Source organism: Salmo salar, chromosome ssa22, assembly GCF_905237065.1.
Source record: "Salmo salar chromosome ssa22, Ssal_v3.1, whole genome shotgun sequence".
In the NCBI taxonomy this organism is placed as follows: domain Eukaryota; kingdom Metazoa; phylum Chordata; class Actinopteri; order Salmoniformes; family Salmonidae; genus Salmo; species Salmo salar.
This window is the reverse complement of record NC_059463.1, coordinates 47,999,534-48,016,636: the sequence shown is the minus strand read 5'-3', so window position 1 is coordinate 48,016,636 and position 17,103 is coordinate 47,999,534. Positions and strand designations below refer to the sequence as shown.

The 17,103-nt window shown below is 44.8% G+C and overlaps 1 protein-coding gene across 1 annotated transcript; it reads left to right on the top strand.

Moving 5' to 3' along the window:
- The first annotated feature begins 232 nt into the window (after positions 1-232).
- On the top strand, positions 233-16,140 carry LOC106583635 (zinc finger protein ZXDC-like). The gene is given in 11 exon segments (XM_014168041.2): positions 233-2,297; positions 6,602-6,754; positions 8,397-8,475; positions 12,303-12,433; positions 12,527-12,694; positions 12,784-13,273; positions 13,275-13,503; positions 13,998-14,079; positions 14,470-14,642; positions 14,893-14,994; positions 15,407-16,140. Coding segments are annotated over 11 exon segments (3,726 nt in total). The 5' UTR covers positions 233-265; the 3' UTR covers positions 15,494-16,140.
- The last annotated feature ends 963 nt before the right edge of the window (positions 16,141-17,103 follow it).

Here is a 17,103-nt window from a genome sequence, read left to right as displayed (position 1 = left end):
AGTGGTCCTCAATAACACAATCCCCGGTAATTAATAAAAACATTTAAAAATACTGTACTTAATTTTGCTTTCAGAAAATACGCATGACAATGATAATAACATGAATGTAACGAGTATAAATTAAGGCTCTTAGGGGCTTTTGAATATGGTTTTGCCGGATCCATTCCACAGTTTACTCCTCTTGGGAAATTCGGCCACGGTTCACGATAAACTGTGGAGTGGTTTCCGGGTCTCCTTCCATATTTGTGTGAAGGGCGGGCCTTTTATGCAGTCCTGCTACAGGGATACAAAGATGGAAATACAGGGGCTTTCTCATGCCCAAAACATTTACTGTCAACATGGCGCCCCACAAAGAACAGGTTCTTCTCCCCTTAGGACAACCACAGGGGCACGTTCTCTCTCCATTTCGAGCGAAAATGAAGCACAGGAGGATTCGGAATCGCATGAACTTCAAAGTGACAACAACAATAGGACAAGAACATCTACATTTCGCCTACTGGCAGAAAATGGCAGCGTTCTTTGCCTGCCCGTCTGCAAGCAAAAGGGTAAAAACAATAGCCCACTTCAAACCCAAACAGCGAATGTGGGACTTCGTAACATGAATACTTTGAAAGCGAGGGAACTGCTCCGTAACATGAATAATTTGAAAGCGTGGGAACTGAACGCAAAACTACCTCCACACGATTTTTTTAGGACTGGTTACAAATACGAAATTGAAAGTGAGGATAAGTTATTGCAAATGGCGTTGCCTTTCTTTGCAGGAGAAGAGGAACAATATCAGCAGCTGCAACCTCCGGTTTTACGGCAGCAACATGAAGACGGCGCTTCCCTGTTGCAGTCATTGGCGAGCGAGAGCACCGCTAACGCTAATAAAAACACAGAGGAATATTACGTGGTTTTCAACATTGTCCAAGATGATGGTAATGGGGCAGATAAAGACAGACTGGGAAATCCATCTAAAGATGGGGATACGATAAACGGTAATATGAAGCTTGAACATTCCAAGATCAACCCTTGTAATTCGGTGGAGTTTCAAACCAGTGTTCTTATTGAATCCGATGACAACTTGAACAATTTAGCAGCAGAGGCCTTGAAACGAACTGTTCATTTGTGTAGTTTGTTAAATTCAAGTTCAAATGGTGAGGCAACTGTAACGAATGAGAAACCGGCTGTGTGTTATGAAACGGGAAATGAAAACACTGCTTTGACAAACGAATATGTCGAGAACCTATGTTGCCACCAAGTTTGCATTGAAAACATTGACAGCAACACGTCTGACCAATTGTCATCTCAGATCGAAGCTCAAGATAGCAGTGCTGTGATTTCAGAAAACACCGATATTGTGGAAATGAGCGACGCTATAGACTTAATTTACGACACTGGTAGGAGCCTGTCAGCCAATGCAGATGCCAACGAGTCCTTCTCTGGAACCATCATGATAAACAACCAAAGCATCATGGTAACCATAGAAAACGGGATACTGACTCTAGCTGCACCTCCAGATGGTTACACCCACAAAGATGACGGCATGTTTGGCTTGAAGGAACACCTTGGAATGAAAGACCACGAGGACATAGTTCTTCTCAACTATGATAGCGGGACCAAATCCATTGGGAAAATAAGCAACATGGAGGGTATTCGGGCAGGTCTCCACGAACAGTCTCAGCTGGGTTTGTCTGTGAGTGGCTCGGAACTGGCTATGGCTGACAACTGTTCACTGTCAGAGTTGGGTGTCTCCCTGGAAACGTGCCCAGTCATCAAGCAGGAGAGCCGGAATCTGTTTGCCATAAGCAAAGGTGATTTGGTTTCCCAGCACCCAGAGGGTTCTTCGGTCGACTGTGACGACAATGACGGCTTCCAGCCTGTCGGCATCATCGGCGCTTTGGGACTCTCCAAGAAAGGTGCCTTGGTCACGATGTACTGCTGTCCCCAGCGCGGCTGCCCCAGCACCTTCGACACGCGACAAAAGCTCAAGATGCACCTTCTTAACCACACTGAGGACCAGAGGCCCTTTAAGTGCACTTTTGAGGGCTGTGGCTGGGCCTTCACCACCTCTTACAAGCTCAAACGCCACCTGCAGTCCCACGACAAGGTGCGGCCTCACAAGTGCGAGTGGGAGGGATGCGGCCGCTGTTTCACCACGGTCTACAACCTGAAGGCGCACGTGAAGCAGCACGACCAGGAGAACGCCTTTGTGTGCGAGATCTGCAGCGAGCGCTTCCGCAGCGCTACCCGGCTGACCAATCACCAGCGGGCCCATTTTGAACCTGAGAGGCCGCACAAGTGCGAGTTTCCAGGTGAGGCAAATTACTTTTTAGTGTGGTTGAATTTGACTCATGTTTGTGTTAAAGGAAAATACCACTCAAACTATTTTGGTGTTTGTTTCATTAGTCCACTCACTGTTGATACAGTCCTAAAATGTTTTGCATGTCAGCGGTCAAGTTTTCAAGATATAGGATCGGGGGGGTGAGCCCAGACTGGGGAAAAATGGTCATCCAACTCGGAATTCCATGTTGGGAAGGTGGGCATCTTTCTAGAGCTCCGCCTTTCTGACCTGATCACTGACATTGTGATTTTACCTTGGTGCTTTCAAGAAGAAAACCAAGAGTGTCACTTGCCACATCATCATGATGATGTGTTTTGTATTATCATGATGTGTTAAGTGACACTATTGCTCTGTTCAAAACAACCTGGAAATGTTTGACTTCAGTGTGTTAAAGACAAATGAGAACTTGGGGGGGGGGGACGACGACTAGTGTAACCAATGTGAAATGGCTAGTTAGTTAGCGGTGGTGCGCGCTAGTAGCATTTCAATCGGTGACGTCACTCGCTCTGAGACTTGAAGTAGGGTTTCCCCTTGCACTGCAAGGGCCGCGGCTTTTGTGGCGCGATGGGTAACGATGCTTCGTGGGGTGTCAGTTGTTGATGTGTGCAAGGGTCCCTGGTTCGAGCCCGGGTTGGGGCGAAGAGGGGGACGGAACCTACACTGTTACACTAGCTCCGACTGGGGGAAAAATAGTTTTGAACGGTCATCCAAGTCGGAAACACATCTTTCTAGAGCTCTGACCTGAAGATCACTGAAGTCATGATTTTACTCTTTTTCTTTCTCCCCCTGAGTACCCAGTTGTCTTGAAAGCACTATTTGCTTGAAAATCCATTATCCCAACTACTTACAGTACCAGTCAAAAGTTTGGACACACCTACTCATTCAAGGGTTTTTCTTTATTTTTACTATTTTCTACATTGTAGAGTAATAGTGAAGACATCAAAACTATGAAATAACACATATGGAATCATGTAGTAACCAAAAGTGTTAAACAAATGAAAATGTTATATTTGAGATTCTTCGAAGTTGCCACCCTTTGCCTTGACGGCTTTGCACACTCTTGGCATTCTCTCAACCAGCTTCATGAGGTAGTCACCAGGAATGCATTTCAATTTACAGGTGCTCCTTGTTAAAAAAAAAATCCTCAATGCGTTTGAGCCAATCAATTGTGGTGTGACAAGGTAGGGGTGGAATACAAAAGATAGCCCTATTTGGTAAAAGTCCAAGTCCCTATTACGGCAAGAACAGGTCAAATAAGCAAAGAGAAACGACAGTCCATCATTACTTTACTTTAAGACATGAAGGTCATTCAATGTGGACAATTTCAAGAACTTTGAAAGTTTCTTCAAGTGCAGTCGCAAAAAACATCAAGTGCTATGATGAAACTGGCTCTCATTAGGACCAACACAGGAAAGGAAGAGCCAGAGTTACCTTTGTTGCAGAGGATTAGTTCATTCGAGTTATTAACATTACCTCAGATTGCAGCCCATATAAATGCTTCACAAAGTTGAAGTAACAGACACATCTCAACATCAACTGTTCAGAGGAGACTGTGAATCAGGCCTTCATGGTCGAATTGCTGCAAAGAAACTACTACTAAAGGGTACCAATAAGAAGAAGATGCTTGCTTGGGCCATGAAACACAAGCAATGGACATTAAGCTGTTGGACGTCTGTCCTTTGGTCTGATGAGTCAAAATTTGAGATTTTTGTTGGTTCAATCCGTCATGTCTTTGTGAAGCAGAGTTGGTGAACGGATGATCTAAGAATGTGTGGTTCCCACCGTGAATCATGGAGGTGTTGTGGGGGTGCCTTGCTGGTGACACTGTCAGTAATATATTTGCTATTCAAGGCACACTTAACCAGCATGGCTACCACAGCATTCTGCAGTGTTACGCCATCCCATCTGGTTTGCACTTAGTCCCACTTTCATTTGTTTTTCCACAGGACAATGACCCAACACACCTTCAGGCTGTGTAGGGGCTATTTGTTCGAGAGAGTGACCTGGCCTCCACAATCACCCAACCTCGACCCAATTGAGATGGTTTGGGATGAGTTGGACCGCGGAGTGAAGGAAAAGCAGCCAACAAGTGCTCAGCACATGTGGGAACTCCTTCAAGACTGTGGGAAAAGCATTCCAGGTGAAGCTGGTTGAGGGAATGCCAAAAGTGTGCAAAGGGTGGCTACTTTGAAGAACATAAAATATATTTTGATTTGTTGAAAACATTTTTGGTTACTAGATGGCTCCATGTGTGTTATTTCATTGTTTTAATGTCTTCACTATTATTCTATAATGTAGAAAGTAGTACAAATAAAGGAAAAAGCCTTTAATGAGTAGGGGTGTCCAAACCTTTGACTGGTACTGTAAAACCTTTTGGGACTGTATTAAGTGGACTTAGCAAAAAATATAAGTGTGTGTATGTATGTGTATATGTATGTATGTATGTATGTATGTGTACAGTTGAAGTCGTAAGTTTACATACACTTCATTAGTCATTAACTTGTTTTTCAGCCACTCCACAGATTTATTGTTAACAAACTACGGTTTTGGCAAGTCAGTTAGGACAACTACTTTGTGCATGACACAAGTAATTTTTCCAACAATTATTTACAGACAGATTATTTAACTTTTAATTCACTGTATCACAATTCCAGTGGGTCAGAAGTTTACATACACTAAGTTGACTGTGCCTTTAAACATCTTGGAAAATTATAGAAAATTATGTCATGGCTTTAGAAGCTTCTGATAGGCTAATTGACATCATTTGAGTCAATTGGAGGTGTACCTGTGGATGTATTTCAAGGCCTAACTTCAAACTCAGTGCCACTTTGCTTGACATCATGGGAAAATCAAAAGAAATCAGCCAAGACCTCAGAAAACTTATTGTAGACTTCCACAAGTCTGGTTCCTCCTTGGAAGCAATTTCTGAATGCCTGAAAGTACCACGTTCATCTGTACGAACGATAGTACGCAAGTATAAACACCATGGGACCACGTAGGCGTCATACCGCTCAGGAAGGAGACGTGTTCTGTCTCCTAGAGATGAACGTACTTTGGTGCGAAAAGTGCAAATCAATCCCAGAACAACAGCAAAGGACCTTGTGAAGATGCTGGAGGAAAAGGTACAAAAGTATCTATATCCATAGTAAAACGAGTCCTATATTGACATAACCTGAAAGGCCGCTCAGCAAGGAAGAAGCCACTTCTCCAAAACTGCCATAAAAAAGCCAGACTACGGTTTGCAACTGCACATGGGGACAAAGGTCGTACTTTTTGTAGAAATGTCCTATGGTCTGATAAAACAAAAATAGAACTGTTTGGCCATAATGTCCATTGTTATGTTTGGAGGAAAAAGGAGGAGCCTTGCAAGCTGAAGAACACCATCCCAACCGTGAAGCACGGGGGTGGCAGCATCATGTTGTGGGCGTGATTTGCTGCAGGAGGGACTGGTGCACTTCACAAAATAGATTGGCATTGTGAGAAAGGAAGTTTATATGGAGATATATATATGAAGCAACATCTCAAGACATCAGGCATGAAGTTAAAGCTTGGTCGCAAATGGGTCTTCCAAATGGACAATGACCCCAACCATACTTCCAAAGTTGTGGCCAAATGGCAACAAAGTCAAGGTATTGGAGTGGCCATCACAAAGCCCTGACCTCAATCCTATAGAAAATGTGTGGGCAGAACTGAAAAGGCGTGTGCGAGCAAGGAGGCCTACAAACCTGACTCAGTTACACAAGCTCTGTCAGGAGGAATGGGCCAAAATTCACCCAACTTATTGTGGGAAGCTTGTGGAAAGCTACCCGAAACGTTTGACCCAAGTTAAACAATTTAAAGGCAATGCTACCAAATGCTAATTGAGTGTATGTAAACTTCTGACCTTCTGGGAATCTGATGAAAGAAATAAATCATTCTCTCCACTATTATTCTGACATTTCACATTCTTAAAATAAAGTGGTGAGCCTAACTGACCTAAGACAGGGAATCTTTACTAGGAATTGTGTAAAACTGAGTTTAAATGTATTTGGCTAAGGTGTATGTAAACTTCCGACCTCTGTGTGTGTTTGTTTGTATACATTTTTTTTAGTGGATTTTTACTTTAAGTCATTGACCATGTTTCCATGCTTAATTCTATCAGAGTAAATAGTTGTTCAGAATTAACTGTTTATATGCATGTGTGTATTCACTATTTATACGTATTGTCATTGCCTTTCATTGTCACAAAGATTTGGTGTTCATTTGTGTTTTTCCTGTGTGTGTCTCTTACCTCAGGCTGTGAGAAGAACTTCCTCACCTACAGTGCCCTGTTCTCCCACAACCGCACACACTTTCGTGAGACGGGCCAGTTCATCTGCTCCTACCCGGGCTGCGACAAGCGCTATGACAAGGCCTGTCGCATCAAGATCCACATGCGCAGCCACACAGGTACTTTATAAGGATGGATTTGTTCATCTAGAATTTCAAGAGGTCTCCGGGCCATTTACATTGTCTGGAGTTAAGAAGGGAACTTGCGTTGTGTGTCGCATCCACCTGAAATGTTCCCATACTACATATGCAGTGCATTCGGAAAGTATTCAGACCCCTTGATTCCACATTTTGTTATAGTTACAGCTTTATTCTAAAATGGATCAAATAAAATAAAAAATCCTCATCAATCTCCACACGTTACCCCATTATGACAAAGCAAAAACATTTATTTTGCAAATTTATTACAAATAAAAAACATACCTTATTTACATAAGTATTCAGACCGTTTGCTAAAAGACTCAATTGAGCTGAAGTGCATCCTGTTTCCGTTGATTATCCTTGATGTTTCTACAACTTGATTGGTGTCCGCCTGTGGTAAATTCAATTAATTGGACATGATTTGGAAAGGCTCGCACCCGTCTATATAAGGTCCCACAGTTGACAGTGCATGTCAGTGCAAAAACCAAGCCATGAGGTCGAAGGAATTGTCTGTAGAGCTCCGAAACAGAATTGTGGCGAGGCACAGCTCTGGGGAAGGGTACCAAAACATTTCTGCAGCATTAAAGGTCCCCAAGAACACAGTAGCCTCCATCATTAAATGGAAGAAGTTTGACACCACCAAGTCTCTTCCTTGACCTGGCTGCACGGCCAAACTGAGCAATCGGGGAAGAAGGGGCTTGGTCAGGGAGGTGACCAAGAACCCAATGGTCACTCTGACAGAGTTCCTCTGTGGAGATAGGAGAACCTTCCAGAAAGTCAACCATCTCTGCAGCACTCCACCAATCAGGCCTTTAGGGTGGAGTGGCCAGACAGAAGCCACTCCTCAGTAAAAGGCACATGACCGGCCTATTGGAGATTGCCAAAAGGCACCTAAAGGACTCTGACCATGAGAAACAAGTTTGGTCTGATGAAACCAAGATTGAACTCTTTGGCCTGAATGCCAAGTGTCTCATCTGGAGGAAACCTGGTACCGTCTCTACGGTGAAATATGGTGGCAGCATCATGCTGTGGGGATATTTTTCAGCTGCAGGGACTGGGAGACTAGTCAGGATCGAGGGAAAGATGAGCGGAGCAAAGTACAGAGATCCTTGATGAAAACCTGCTGCAGAGCGCTCAGAACATCAGACTGGGGCGAAGGTTCACCTTCCGACAGGACAGTGACCCTAAGCACACAGCCAAGACAACGCAGGAGTGGCTTCGGGACAAGTCTCTGAATGTCCTTGAGTGGCCCAGACTTGAACCCGATGGAACATCTCTAGAGAGACCTGAAAATAGCTGTGCAGCGACGCTCCCCATCCAACCTGACAGAGCTTGAGAGGATTTGCAGAGAAGAATGGGAGAAACTCCCTTCAAAAAAGTACTGAGTAAAGGGTCTTAATACTTATGTAAATGTGATATTTCCATGTTTTTTTTTTTTTTAATGTTATATATAATAGACCGTTCTTTTATTTTTTATTGTTTGTTGGCTGAACACTATACAAGCTGAACGAAAACTGCCACAGATAGATATGATCAAAACAGAGACATACATTCATATTATTATGTTTGTTTGTTTCACCAGCAGTAGTTTCTCTTGGCTAAGTCTCGCTTTTGGTTTCAGGCGAGAGGCCGTTCGTCTGCGACTCAGAGGCCTGTGGCTGGTCCTTCACCAGCATGTCCAAGTTACTGAGGCACAAAAGGTAACTTGAAGCTTTCCCTCACTCAACTGTCCATCCCTCTGTTTAGGCATTGTGTATTGTGACAGTGTGGGTCCTGTGTTTTTAGTTTATGGCCTCTCTCAACTGTCCTCCCAATAATTAATCCTGTGTGAAAGTGTTGGATTTATAGTTAAGTCAAGACTCTTGTCTAATTGATAATATACACTGAACAAAAATAAATGCAACGTGCAACAGTTTCAGAGTTTACTGAGTTACAGTTTATATAAGGAAATCAATCAATTGAAATAAATTCATTAGGCACTAATCTATGTATTTCACATGACTGGGCAGGGGTGCATCCATAGGGGAGTCAGGCCCAGCCAACCAGAATTAGTTTTTCCCCACAAAAGGGCTTTATTACAGACAGAAATATTTTACGGGAGAAAAATGAACATGACATTTTCAGGCAACAGCTCAGGTAGACATTCATGCAGTCAGTGTGCCAATTGCTCACTCCATCAAAACTTGAGACAGCTGTGGAATTGTGTTGTGACACAATTGCACATTTTTAAGTGGCCTTTTATTGTCCCCAGTACAAGGTGCACCTTTTTATTTAACCTTTATTTAACTAGGCAAGTCAGTTAAGAACAAATTCTTATTTACAATGACGGCCTACCAAGAGGGCTCCTGTGGGGATTGGGGCTGGGATTAAAAATACAAAATAAAATACAAATATAGGACAAAACACACAACGCGACACAACACTACATAAAAAGAGGCCTAAGATGACAACACAGCATGGTAGCAACCCATCATGATCACAACAGCATGGTAGCAACACAACATGGCAGCAGCGCAACACAACATGGCAGCAGCACAAAACATGGTACAAACATTATTGGGCACAGACAACAGCACAAACGGCAAGAATGTAGAGACAACAATACATCACACGAAGCAGCCACAACTGTCAGTAAGAGTGTCCATGATTGATTCTTTGAATGAATACTCCAGTTTGAGTGTTTGTTGCAGCTTGTTCCAGTCTCTAGCTGCAGCGAACTGAAAAGACGAGGGACCCAGGGATGTTTGTGCTTTGGGGACCTTTAACAGAATGTGACTGGCAGAACTTGTGTTGTTTTGTGGAGGATGAGGGCTGCAGTAGATATCTCAGATAGGGGGGAGTGAGGCCTAAGAGAGTTTTAGAAATAAGCGAGGGGTAAACGGAGTAGTATAGAGTGCAGTGATGTGTCCTATAAGGAGCATTGGTGGCAAATCTTATGGCCGAATGGTAAAGGACATCTAGCCGCTCGATCGCACCCTTACCTGTCGATCTATAATTGATGTCTCCGTAATATAGCATGGGTTGTTTTGGAGTGTTCAGAACAAGGTTAAGGTCAGAGAAAGCTTGCTGGACACTAAGAAAGCTTTATTGTATAGTATTTAACACAAAATCCGGGGAGGGGCAGTATCATCTGCATATAAATGGATGAGAGAGCCTCCTACTACTTAAGCTATGTTGTTGAAGGAAATAAAGAAGTGCGTGGGGCCTAGGATCGAGCCTTTGTACTCCCTTGGTGACAGGCAGTGGCTGAGACAGCAGATGTTCTGACTTTATACACTGCACTCTTTGAGAGAGGTAGTTAGCAAACCAGGCCAAAGACCCCTCAGAGACACCAATATTCCTTAGCTGGCCCATGAGGGGAATAGTCTACCGTATCAAAAGCTTTGGCCAAGTCACTAAAAATAGCAACACAACATTGCTTAGAATCATGGATTGGCAATGGTGACATCATTGATGACCTTTAAGGTTGCAGTGACACGTCCATAACCTGAGCGGAAACCAGATTGCATACTATAGACATCAAGAAAGCCAGTCAGTTGATTTATTGACAAATTTTTCCAAAATTTTTGATAAACAGGGGAAAATAGAAATGTGGCTGCCTTCCAAGCCATGGGAACCTCCCCAGAGAGGAGAGACTGGTTAAAAAGGTCAGAGATGGTCATGGCGATAAGAGGCAGCAACCTTAAAGAAGAAAAGGTCTGAACCAGATGTTTTAGGAGATCCTTTAGCACCTCTGACTCAATGACTGCCTGCAGGGAGAAACGTTGTAGCGGGGCAGGGGAAAAAGAGGGAGGAGCATTAGGGATAGTCGCATTAGAAGGGGGTGGGAGATGGGGAAATGTTGGACAGGCAAGGAGGCATGGCTGAGTCAAATAAGAATCCTGACTTAATAAAGTGGTGATTAGAGGTCAGCCATGTGCTCCTTATCAATAACAACCACATCATCAACATTAATGGACATGGGCAGCTGTGAGGAGGAGGGTTTATTCTACAGGTCTTTAACTGTTTTCTAGAACTCCTTGGGGTTAGACCCACAGAGAGAGAAGTGCTTATTAAAGTAACTTTGCCCTTCCGGATAGCCTGAGTGCACTTATTTCTAGTTTGCCTGAACGAGAGCCAGTCAGCCTGAGTATTCGTGTGCCGAGTGATTTGCCAAATGTAATTCTTGAGGTGGAGTTACTCTGCCAGATCACGGTCAAACCAGTGGCTGAACCTGTTTAATTCTCATTGTCTTTGTTAACGATACCACTGAAAATCAAAAAAAAAGATCCAAGCATCTTGGACAGAGGAGATCAAGCTGAGTCTATGCCAATTTAGAGGCCAGGTCAGGAAGGATGGCTTGCTCATTAAAGTTTTTTAGCAAGCGTCTATGACAAATCAGGACAGATCGTTTCACTGAGCAGCCATTACGAACACAGGCTGAAAACGGTGATCACCAAGGTCATTACAGAAAACACCAGACTGATACCTATCAGGATTATTTGTAACAATGACATCAAGGAGAGTAGCCTTTTCTGGGTGTTTGGAGTCATACCTTGTGGGATTGGTAATAATCTGAGACCGATTTAGGGAGTCCCATTGCTTTAGGACTTGGTCAGGTGGTTTAAGCATGTCCCACTTTAGGTCACCTAGTAGGACAAATTGAGACTTAGTGTAAGGGGCCAGGAGAGAGCTTAGGCCATTTGGGGTACAGGGAGGTGATGATGGTGGCCGATAACATCCAGCAACAGTCAACAAAGACTTATTTGAAAGTTTTTAATGCGTAAAACCATCCAGTCATATTGTTTGGGAACAGACTTGGTTCAGACAACCAAGCACTGAAGGTGATCCATGGTAAAGATTGCCACTCCACCACCTTTTGGAAAATCTGTCTTGCCGAAAAAGGTTATAACCAGAAAGGTTAACATCAGTGTTCAAAACACTCTTCCTTAACCACATCTCAGTAATGACCAACACATCTGGGCTGGAGCTGTGAACCCACACTTTCATTTGATCCATTTTAGGTAATAAGCTTCTAGTGTTAATGTGCAGAAACCGCAGGCTTTTACGAGGGCAGAAATCATTGAAGCAGATATCAGAGCACAAATCAGAGTTGGGGCTAGCAACAGTAGATGGGCCAGGGTATACATGCACATTACCAGATATAACCAGCAGTAATACAGTCAGGGCACGGCAGAGGACAGGGAGAGCTCTACAGTGTTGATTTGTAAAATTTGAATGTGCATTAGATTGAAACAAGATAATATTGTATAGCAATTTCATCAGTGTGCAAAGCTGTCAAGGCAAACTTTATAGAATCTCAAATAAAAAATATATTTTGATTAACACTTTTTTTGGTTGCATGATTCTACATGACTCTACATGATGTGTTATTTCATTGTTTTGATGTCTTCATTATTATTCTACAATGTAGAAAATAGTAAAAATATGGAATGAGTAGTTGTGTCTAAACTTTTGTCTGGTACAGTATGTATTACAAATAAATTAAACCTTGAATTACATTGCCCCCCCCGACTGTTGTTTCCAGGAAGCACGACGACGACAGGCGCTTCACCTGCCCAGAAGAGGGCTGTGGAAAGTCCTTCACCCGGGCAGAGCACCTCAAGGGCCACAGCATCACCCACCTGGGCACCAAGCCCTTTGAGTGCCATGTAGATGGTAGGCATCACTCCTTTGTGCCACTGTCACTTTTTTTGTGTCTGGTCATTTTACACATGTAGGGTTAATGGAGACCTTTTTACTGTGTTGTAGGCTGCAGTGCCAAGTTCTCAGCGCGGAGCAGTCTGTATATCCACTCAAAGAAACACAGGCAGGATGCGGGCAGCCTGAGGACCAGTTGCCCTGTGGCCAACTGCAGCAAGCACTTCTCCCGCAGTAGCCTGAAGAGCCACATGCTCAAACACCACCACCTCAACCCCGGTACGGAACACACACGTGCACACTTCCTCAAGAAACACATGCTCAAATACCCCCACTTCCTGTGTAATGACTCTGTCTCCTCCAATCAGACATGCTGAGCCAGCTGGAGGTCACTCCCACCCTGACCCCCAGCAGCGAGCTTGTCAGCAACTCCACCACCACAGGAACCGGCTCTGGGGGCGACCAGCTGGCCCACCTGGACCTCAGCTCCCTGTTCTCTGCTGTGCCCAGGGGTCCCGTGCCTATAGGCAGCACAGGGCCTGTGGGCGCCTTCGCCATGGACCTGTCACTGGTCAGCTCGGGAATCCTCGCCATTGACCCTGCCTCGGTTAGCTCAGCCCTGTGCACGTCCGGGCCTTGCGCCACCGTGGCCAAAGCTTCCTTGGAACCGCTCATCCTTGCGGCCGGGGAAGACATGGTCGGGGGAGTCCTCCCTTCTCGGGGCACCCTCCACCTGGACGACTTGCAGACGGTCACCCCCGAGGCCCTAGGCTCCCTCACAGTCCTCACCATGCAGGCTGCTAGCTCCTCCGCGGACCACCACATCCTCAGCTCCTCCAGTGCACTGTCCCCCCTCCCCCTCAACCCTGGCCGTGCCCCCCGGGCCCGAGCTCCACTCGTCCCCTTCTAAGGTGGCTGAGGCTGGAGGGAGCAAGGGTGGCAGCAGGCCGAGGCTGGACTGTGTGGAGGTGCTGGGACAGCACGAGGGGGACAAGGTGCTGACCCAGTTTAAGGGCCATGGCGGCGGCAGCACGTTCAGCCCACAGAAGGACTCCGTGCTCAGCCACATCTCAGCCTACTCCTTCCTGGTGAGTGGCTTACTAAACGAACGCTCTGGTGAGTGGCTTATTAAACGAATGCTCTGGTGAGTGGCTTACTAAATGAACGCTCTGGTGAGTGGCTTACTAAACGAACGCTCTGGTGAGTGGCTTACTAAACGAACGCTCTGGTGAGTGGCTTACTAAACGAACGCTCTGGTGAGTGGCTTACTAAACGAACGCTCTGGTGAGTGGCTTACTAAACGAACGCTCTGGTGAGTGGCTTACTAAACGAACGCTCTGGTGAGAGGTCTATTCACAGAATTAAATAAAACAGTATCATATTTCATCTGTAGTGATCTGTTTTTGGAATATGCAGACTCAGTAGTGTACCCTTATTTGAAGTTTTTCTTTATAACCACAGATCTAGGGTCAGATCTCCCTACCCCAAACCCATTTGACATCCGTTTGAGGTCTGACGTCCTTTGAGACGCGATGTTGTTGTTTTGTGAGTCACTGCATTTTTTTATGCGTCTGTCTTGTAGGAGAGTAGTGGTTCAGCGCGGACCGACTACAGAGCCATCCAGCTGGCCAAGAAGAGGAAACAGAGCGGCCCCACCTGCTCAGGTACATTATAACACACACTCAACTCCGTCATGGGTCTAGTGTAGAACAGGAACAATGTCTTTGTTGGTTGCATATTGGGCTCCCGAGTGGTGCAGCGGTTTATAGTACTGCATCTCAGCGCAAGCGGCGTCACTACAGTCCCTGGTTCGAATCCAGGCTGTATCACATTCGGCCATGATTGGGAGTCCCATGGGGCGGCGCACAATTGGCCCAGCATCGTCCGGGTTTGGACGGGGTAGGCCGTCATTGTAAATAAGAATTTGTTCTAAACTGACTTGCCTAGATAAATAAATTAATAAAAACATCCAAGCTAGCATTTGTTTTGTAGCAGTGCTTGTGGAAACTGAATCTGCATTCAAAAGCTGTTTTTTGTTGTCATTGTCTTCACAGCAAGCTCAGGATTGTGCCAGAGGACGAGTAAAGGCGGGAAGGCCAGCAGCGCCTCAGTGCCAATGGTTCCCACAAGCACCCATTTTGTTGAAGGTTCTGCAGCAGCCAATGGGGGACTGACTATCCGTGACCCTGTCACAGGGGCCCAGTATGTTCAAATGCATCTCCTGCAGGTGAGAAGGTTCTCTAACAACAACATTTAGAATGCTGTTAAAAAAACAACTTTTTCAGCATTTCTTTCTATAAAGCACAGAGCAGAATGCCAAGGTGAAGGCATTATTACAGGCCAAAATAAGTTTGTGCGTGTGTGTCCGCTGGCAGGGGCCACCTGGCTATATGGAGAAGGTTCTTTAGTATCCATGCATCTGACCTTTTGAATGTAATGTGATTTATGGATTCATATGAAGTATTTGTCTGTGTCAGGATGACCCGGCCAGTGAAGGGGACCTAGCCTTCCAGCTGAGCTCCCGGCCTTCCAGCTCCCATTCCCAGCTGACCGTGGACCTGCCAGTCAACATCCTACAGGTGAGTACTCCCCATGAAATCATAAAGGGTTATTTCTTAGCACCGTTTGTTATACAGATGTAGAAAATCAACATTTGAACCTATCTAGACACTGGTATGGTGCTGGACATCATTAATGTGAGGTTTTAAAGTGGTGGAGAGTCTCTTTTTAACTGGACAAAACAATGTGTCCTCCATAGGTAGTCAGATATGTAGTGAGCTGCCAGTTCAATTAATTGAAAACCAATGCAATCCTGAAATGGAGATGTTTTAAAGATAAAGATGGAGGGGATTTAGGCTAAGCTTTTTAGTTAGGTCTGTATTTGAATGTAAGCAATTGAGGTGTGTTTGCCTGTACTATAATTGGGGTGTATTTGCCTGTACTGTAATTGAAGTAGAACTAAATGAGTCATTTCTGTCTACCTTTCCTCAGGAACCTCCTGCTATGACGGAGGAAGACAATGGCTCGGACAACTCCCAGTTTACAGGAAGCACCATCAACCTGCAGGACCTGGAGTGAGAGGGAGGGGGTATGAGAAAGTTGTGTACATCGGGTGTGGATGAAGTGGAACCCAGAACCAAATGCACCTTGGGAAGAATTGAATGATAAATGAAATGAACATTTACATTTTGGGACTTTTTTTCTTCTGACTTTTTACTGTATTTCTGAAATCTTGTTTGTACCACAATCATGATTGCGAGAAAGACACGCTGTCTGTCTTTTTAAAGAGAGACTGTCGTTTTGCACATCCAGTAGTTCCCTCGTGTCTTGTCAAACTGTGACGTCTTGTCAGTCTCAGCTACATTGCCATGTTCTGGACACTCATACACTGTGCTGTTGTCAGAGCTTCTGTCTAATAATGCCTTACAGACATGATGTACTATACTCATCCATTTAGCAGACGCTTTGTGTTTGTTAGACTTTTATGTCGTTTTAACTTTTTGGTGGTGGGTAGGGTCAGATATATTTTTCTACAGCTGTGTCATATGAGCTACGTAGGAATGAGACGTATGCGTTCCATGTTCAAAATGTTGCCGGTCCACTTGTTTATAATATCTGTAATGCTTATCTATATGTGACGACTTCCATCTAGTTATTTATTAGCCTTGTTTTACAAAATGGCTGACTCCAATCGCCAGGAGATTAAATAAAAGATTGAAGCACAATTCTACATTTATTTTGTACAATAAGCCTAGTTTTGTGTTATGGACTTGGCTAAACATGGACTTCATACAGATTTATGAGCGTGGATTCATGAGCACAGGTTCGTGCCGTGGGGGAGATCTTCGTGGGCTATACTCAGCCTTGTCTCAGGATAGTAAGTTGGTGGTTGAAGATATCCCTCTGGTGGTGTGGGGGCTGTGCTTTGGCAAAGTGGGTGGGGTTATATCCTGCCTCTTTGGCCCTGTTCGGGGGTATCGTCGGACGGGGCCACAGTGTCTCCCAACCCCTCCTGTCTCAGCCTCCGGTATTTATGCTGCAATAGTTTGTGTCCGTGGGCAATTCTCTTTCTCTTGGAGGACCTGAGCCCTAGGACCATGCCTCAGGACTACCTGGTCTGATGACTCCTTGCTGTCCCCAGTCCACCTGGTCGTGCTGCTGCTCCAGTTTTAACTGTTCTGCCTGCGGCTATGCAACCCTGACCTGTTCACCGAACGTGCTACCTTGTCCCAGACCTGCTGTTTTCAACTTTCTAGAGACATCAGTTGCGGTAGAGATACTCTGAATGATCGACTATGAAAAGCCAACTGACATTTACTCCTGAGGTGCTGACCTGTTGCACCCTCTATAACCACTGTGATGATTATTATTTGACCCTGCTGGTCATCTATGAACATTTGAACATCTTGGCCATGTTCTGTTATAATCGCCACCCGGCACAGCCAGAAGAGGACTGGCCACCCCTCATAGCCTGGTTCCTCTCGGTAGTTTTTTGCTGTTTGGGATTTTAGGCTGGGTTTCTGTACAGCACTTTGTGACATCAGCTGATGTAAGGGCTTTATAAATAAATTTGATTTTATATCTGGCTCTCCTGTTTTCACTGTTTATATAGATTTTAGGTTCCAATTGAATTCCCCAAAGAGGCTAGAGTAGTCAGTCCATATAACTGCTATTCACATATAAGGTAA